This window comes from Engraulis encrasicolus, chromosome 10 (assembly GCF_034702125.1).
Source record: "Engraulis encrasicolus isolate BLACKSEA-1 chromosome 10, IST_EnEncr_1.0, whole genome shotgun sequence".
NCBI lineage: Eukaryota > Metazoa > Chordata > Actinopteri > Clupeiformes > Engraulidae > Engraulis > Engraulis encrasicolus.
In genome coordinates this window covers 41971643-41979142 of record NC_085866.1, presented here as the reverse complement: position 1 = coordinate 41979142, position 7500 = coordinate 41971643, and the positions used below count along the sequence as shown (strand labels likewise).

Here is a 7500-nt window from a genome sequence, read left to right as displayed (position 1 = left end):
TGAACCTCCCATTTGCCAAGCTACAGCCACAAACTATTAATGTTTTAGAGATAATGTGCAAAGAAAAATGGGCAAAAATATTTTCTACTATATGCACAAACATTGTCATCAACTAAAAGAAGCATCTGACCTCAGTGCTAGACAACTAGGGCTTTGCCACGAAGCACTTTATCTTCTTTAGCTAGAGGGGTCAAATACTTATTTGCCTAAATTAAAGACAAATAAATTAAAATATATTATTTTAAGTTATTTTCTGGAATTTCTTTTTGATATTCTGTCTCTCCATGTTTGAATACATATTATCATAAATTTATAGACTGATCATGTCTTTATTAGTGGGCAAACCGGCAAAATCAGCAAGGGATCAAATACATATTGGACTCACTGTATGTGCAAGGCATGATTTGTTTACATGTATTCTAACCGCTTCGGACTGATACCGGACACGTTCAGTGGACATCCGCACTTGCGGTGTGTATGCACTGTCATACCTGAAGTGAAAATTACAACATAGATAGATAGATAGAAAAAGAAAGAAAGACAAAAGAAAGACAAAAAGCAAGAAAGCACGAAAGAATGAAAGACAGAAAGTTATACATTGATCTGTCAAGCTTTTCACTGTCTGTAGTCTTAACGCAAACTGAATCCCACTGGCCGTTGCCTTGGGAAGTCATTACTAATTACCATGGTAAACTCCCCCGCAGAGTGAGTTAGTGGAGGGAGTTCCCAAAGAGTGTGCTTCTGTTGTGGAGCTCTGCTGTGTGGGTCTCTTGCTTTGTCTCCGAAGGGACCTTTAATCACTCTATCCATTACAGCACATTAAATTGTTTGTGTGTGTGTGTGTGTGTGTGTGTGTGTGTGTGTGTGTGTGTGTGTGTGTGTGTGTGTGTGTGTGTGTGTGTGTGTGTGTGTGTGTGTGTGTGTGTGTGTGTGTGTGTGTGTGCGTGCGCGCGTGTGTGTGCGCGCGTGTGTGCGTGCGTGAGGGTGAACACATACACAGGCGTGTCAGTGTGTGTGTACATTTGTTACTGTGAGAGTGAATAGAAAGGGGGGTGTTTTGATCACTGTCCTGAAATGTAAGAGTGAGTTTCTATGGCGACGCAGCTCTGAGGACAGGCCTTTGCCTCCCTCTGTGTCTGGAGAACCATTAACTGATCTGCTGACCTGTGATAAAGGCACTTTATGTCTTTCTTCCACTTTGTGTGTGTGTGTGTGTGTGTGTGTGTGTGTGTGTGTGTGTGTGTGTGTGTGTGTGTGTGTGTGTGTGTGTGTGTGTGTGTGTGTGTGTGTGTGTGCGCGTGCGTGCGTGCGTTCGTGCGTGCGCGCATGCGTGTGTGTGTATATATAGGCTATGTGTGTGTTTGCTTGTGTGTGTGCATAAACACTTTTTTCCACAGCTAAAGTCAGCTGTCCTTTAAAGTCTTTCAGTAGTAAGCACACTGTAGATACACACACAGAGACAGTGTGAAAGTCACAGAAGTCATCATGAAGTCATCAGAGGCCCAGACAAAAGTGGGAGGACATCATACATTTTACAGTGTACTCCAATGCACTTTGGCTGCATGTGTGTACGTGTGTGTGTGTGTGTGTGTGTGTGTGTGTGTGTGTGTGTGTGTGTGTGTGTGTGTGTGTGTGTGTGTGTTTGTGTGTGTGTGTGTGTATGTGTGTGTGTGTGTGTGTGTGTGTGTGTGTGTGTGTGTGTGTGTGAGAGAGAGAGAGAGAGAGAGTGTGTGTGAGTGTGTGTGTGTGAGAGAGAGTGTGTGTGAGTGTGTGTGTATTTGTGTATGCATGCCGCTGTGAGTGTTGAGACAATATGTCTTTATGAATGTGTGTGTCCATGAAAGTCTGCATGTGTGCGGCCGTGCATGCATGCTTGTGTTCGGGCAGGGAAGCCGAAAAAGCGGTCAATTATCTTGGGCCCAGGGACAAAGGATGCCCGGAATTGGGTCCTCCTTAAATTGCATATATTAAGTCGGGGACCCTTTCAGATGACTTAGTCCTGGGCTGTCTGCGACCCTGCGAACGGGCATACGCGTCTGTGTGCAGGTGTGTGTGTGTGCGTGCGTGCGTGCGCGCGCGTGCAATTGTGTACGTGCCCATGTGCTCAGTCTCTGTCCAGTGTTCAGCAGGTTGTGCTATTGAGCTTGTTAATTTGCCTCTACACAAGCCTGATGATTATGGGTATTAATTACAATACTGCAATTAGCCCAGATGGAAATGTCCCTCATCTCTCACTCTCGTGTGCACACTCACATCAGTCACACTCAAACATGCACGCATGCACACACCGCTTTTATCACCTGTTCGTAAACATACATGAATAAATGTGATGTAGTGCAAGATGTGCAAATCAATGACAATGGCAGGCTGGTGCGGTATTCTTTCTTTTTTCAATTGTTCCCTTTCTTTCCTTCTTTCTTTCTTTCTTTATTTCTTTCTTTATTTCTTTATTTATTTCTCCAATGCCCTTTGTTTTTCTTTCTTTCTTTCTTTCTGTCTTACTGGCAACATTTCTTCCTTTCTTTCTTGGTTAAAAAGCCAAGATGAACAGAGCTACTGAGCCAATCACGCGTAATCCATGATTTCATCGCTAATTGAAATTTGAATATAAATTGATTTGGGATCCATTCGTTAATGATTCCGCAATCATCGCTTAGAGAGTACTGAGCCGCTGAGTTTGACTTTTAATTTTCTGCATCATTTCTCATTATCTTCCAAAGTGTGGGTGGTTTATTTACCGTTTTTTTGCCAAAGAGTTGTTGGTATTTGGTGATAGTGATACAAACACTACATGCCTGAGTGATTCCTTTTAGATTTTTACTGCTTGTCAAGATCACCTTACCTGAACCGGACAAACATTATTCTAACTTTAGTATACAACAAAAACATTATTACCTCCATTTGACTTTCATTTACAGTATATTAAGGTGCATACCGCTGATCTGAATATAGCACAATGGTCAAGTATACAAACACACTGTGTGTGTGTGTGTGTGTGTGTGTGTGTGTGTGTGTGTGTGTGTGTGTGTGTGTGTGTGTGTGTGTGTGTGTGTGTGTGTGTGTGTGTGTGCTGGAGGGGGATGATGTGGTGTGTGTGTGTGTGTGTGTGAGTGTGTGTGTGTGTGTGTGTGTGTGTGTGTGTGTGTGTGTGTGTGTGTGTGTGTGTGTGTGTGTGTGTGTGTGTGTGTGTGTGTGTGTGTGTGTGTGTGTGTGAGTGTGTGTGTGTGCATGTAAAAACTTACATCGTTGAGAAGCTCAAACGCCTCAGTCAGGGCCATGTCCAGCATGCCAATGCCTTTGGCAAACAGCTTATTCAGGTGCTCCCGGAAATGCTGCGGGCGAGACAGGGAAAACAATGACATGTCAAGAGGCTCAAAGGGCCAGAACTAATCTGCAGCAATGTGGTCGGAAACCTCACAAAATACCGTTCGCTCCCCACTACCTTTCTCTCTCTGCCTTTGTCTGGCTGCCTCAGGTCAGAGAGAGACGATTCTCTCACGAATAAACCAAAAGGTACACACTAACACTTCCGGACAAAACAAATTGACAGAACATTGGCATGCAGATCGAAAAGAGGGATTGAACCTGTTGACATTACATCTGATTTTATTCTCGCTCATATGCAAATACCATTAAATGCCATAGTAACACACTTACTGGGTTGCACACACACACACACACACACACACACACACACACACACACACACACACACACACACACACACACACACACACACACACACACACACACACACACACACACACACACACACACACACACACACACACACACACCATGCACAAAACACAAAGACAGACAGACAGACAGACAGACATACACACACACACACACACACATACCATGCACAAAACACAAAGACAGACAGACAGACAGACAGACAGACAGACAGACAGACAGACAGACAGACAGACAGACAGACAGACAGACAGACAGACACACACACACACACACACACACACACACACTTGTACTGGTTAAGGCAGTGCATAGTGATATAGTGATCGGTGCAGTGGGCCCCTCCGTAGCATGTGCTCTAAATGGGAAGAGCAGATTGCCTTTACTCCCTCTTTATAGAGGGGCTGTTTAAACTTGGCCGGGAGCACAGGTCTAAAATAAAAGAGTGAATTAAAAGTTACACAGTGAAATGCCACAGTCGTTTAGAATAGATTAACTCACACGCGCACACGTGCACACACACACATACACACACACACACACACACTCGCACACACAAACACACTGCCACGTGCACACACACACATACACACACACGCACGCACACATACATGCGCACACACACACACACACACACACCTCCACGTGCATACACACCTACACACACACACACACACACCTACACACACACACACACACACACACACACACATACCACACACACACACACACACACACATACACACACACACACACACACACACACACACACACACACACACACACACACACACACACACACACACACACACACACACACACACACACACACACAGAGAGAGAGAGACACAGACACTCTTTGGCTATTTTGCATTCCAATCCCTCCAGTGAACTGCACTAAATACAATTCTCTCTAAGGGCACATTTTGTCCCCTCAAACAGGATTTTTTTTTGTGGGTGTGTGTAGTTTGTGTGTGTGTGTGTGTGTGTGTGTGTGTGTGTTAGGGGTGGTACGGTTCACAAAAGTCACGATTCGGTCCATATCACGGTTTCAAGGTCACGGTTTTCGGTTTTGTACGGTTCTGTTTTTTTTGTTTTGTTTTTTTTTAATTATTATTTTTTTAATAAAATGTATTATGCACCGTAAATGTCTAAAATAGAAATTAGAATGAAAATGTAAGCTTATCATGGGCATGTTGAATTTGACTTAATTTAACCTAACAAGGTGAAGTTACTGAAAGAGAAAATATATCCGATCAATGATTTTAACATGCTTCCACTTATTTCACAAAAAGGGAGAACTAAGTCCTAACTTTTAAGTTGACAAATATTCAAATAATACATACTATAACACATTTGACGTGTAAAAATAAAACAGCTACACTCCTGTAGGCAATGAGACCATTAGGTCAGTGCAGTATGACTATTTTGGTTAATGACACACTGAGAACGAATTGGACTTTTATTTTGATACCGCTTTCTGCAAGTTTTGCGCTTAGGAATGTTGCTTCCTATCAAGAAACTGCCGGCCCGTGAGAAGCATAGAAGTAAAATGAGAAGTCAAATTCAATTTCAAGTGAACAAGTGATAGGGTTAAGTTATGTTAAAATGTGAAAGTTAAGGTAACAAATAATTTAAAAAGATCGTTTTTTTAGAAGTGTATTCACAAGAATGTTTCACATAACTCCTGTGAATCTGAGTCTGTTAAAACAGTCATTTTATTTTGGTTATAGTGTTAAACATCAATGTTAACTAGGCAACATTACAAAGTCCCCCTCATTCCATCAGAGTTTAACTGGCTACATGTAATTAGGCCTACAGTTGATTGCAGTTAAGGACAGCGCAGTGAATCTGATGGATATGTTCATATCTCGCGTTATGCTGTCCGGAATCCCCATCCAATGCCACGTGGATATAACCTACACTAGGCTACTGTAACGTAAGTCTACTTTGTTCTGCTAATCTGTCATTTTTTTGTAAATTCATGTTCATTTAATTTAAATTGGTCAGAATAAAGGCTGGGGGCAGTCACTTGCGCTAACGTGGAGAGAGAGGGGGGAGAGGGAGGCGCTCCTGTCCTGACCGACCTGCGCTTGCTTGTAGGCTACTGTAGCCTACTCAGCTGGTGCATGCTGTTACATTATGCCTTTCATTTGGCTGATATAAATCAGTCTTTCCACACTCAATATCCTACGTAGTCTTTGTGTTTTATGCTTGTAAAAGTACGTAGTAGGATTTGAATTGCCTCGCCTGCCGGTGGTCACTCTCTCTCTTTTTTTTTTTGGAAACCGTGGGCACCGTGCGGTTGCGCACTACCCCGTTCCGTGACATGCACACCGTACGGTTTCGGTTTGCGACACAAACCGTACCATGCCTAGTGTGTGTGTGTGTGTGTGTGTGTGTGTGTGTGTGTGTGTGTGTGTGTGTGTGTGTGTGTGTGTGTGTGTGTGTGTGTGTACAGGGGAGAGAGAGACACACACACACACACACAGAGAGAGAGAGAGAGAGAGAGAGAGAGAGAGAGACAGAGACAGAGCCAGAGCCAGAGACAGTGCACACACGTGAATATCTGTGTGTGTGTGTGTGTGTGTGTGTGTGTGTGTGTGTGTGTGTGTGTGTGTGTGTGTGTGTGTGTGTGTGTGTGTGTGTGTGTGTGTGTGTGTGTGTGTGTGTGTGTGTGTGTGAGTATGAGTATGAGAGTGCATGTGTAATGTCTTTGGACTCTCCCAGGCGTTTAATGGAGTTTAATGTTAACAGCGACCCGATGGGTCCCGTCTGCATGTCTCATTATTCCAAATAGCCCTGCAGCGTCGACACAGTACAGACCAACTGTCTTTATTGGAACAAAAACAGGCAGGCACACAAACACGTTCACACACACACCTATGCACGCACGCACGCACGCACGCACACACACACACACACACACACTCGCACACACATGTGTGCGCACACACACACAGACATGCACACACATTCTAAATGTGTACATAAATACATAACACTGGACAGGTAAAGAAAGACTGTAAGATTATAGGTGAGTTCTCAACATACTACACTACGTAGGAACAAGAGAAAGGACTGGCGAATTAATGATGCACTGATGGAGTGGACAAAATTCCAAACCATGACACAGGGAAAAATAATAATACAGGCTCGTCATATGTGGGAAGATAGACTGCTCCAGAGGGTAGGGGCAGCAACACATAAGGCTCTTATCAACCCCCACCACTTGTCAGAGGACTTCAGCTACCTCAACTGGGAATAGGCTTGGAGATGCCTCTCTGCAGATAGTCGGGGGGGACAATAGGTGAGAAGCGCTGGAAATGGGGGCAAATCTGACTAGTTGGAACTATGCTTTATGAATCAGAAGAGGATTGATGAGAGGAAAAAGTTAGCTGGGAGCTAATTGAGAGAGAAGTAAGAAGTGAGAGAGTGAGGGAGACACAGGGTAGAGTAAATGAATAGACCAGAAGAGGCAAGCGAGAAACGAGAAGAGAGGAGAGGAGAGGAGAAGAGAAGAGAAGAGAAGAGAAGAGAAGAGAAGAGAAGAGAAGAGAAGAGAAGAGAAGAGAAGAGAAGAGAAGAGAAGAGAAGAGAAGAGAAGATATTGGGAGACAAGATGAGACTAGATGGCAAAGAGGGGAGGAGAACAGAGATCGCAGTACAGGAAAATGGAGAAAAGCAGAGCAGACGTTAAAATATGAGATGAGGGAAGAGAAGAGAATGGGAAACGGGTGGAGGACACGATAGAAGAGAGAAGAAAAAGAGCGGAGAGAAGAGGAGAAGAGGAGAAGAGGC

General features: G+C 43.8%; 1 protein-coding gene across 1 annotated transcript in view; it reads right to left on the bottom strand.

Annotated features, from left to right (window-relative positions):
• The window catches only part of cacna2d3a (calcium channel, voltage-dependent, alpha 2/delta subunit 3a), a 307539-nt gene that overhangs the window by 171345 nt on the left and 128694 nt on the right, over window positions 1-7500 (bottom strand). The window contains exon 10 of the mRNA XM_063208921.1: window positions 3243-3332. Coding sequence (XP_063064991.1) covers window positions 3243-3332 — 90 coding nt within the window. The remainder of the gene's footprint in view (window positions 1-3242; window positions 3333-7500) is intronic.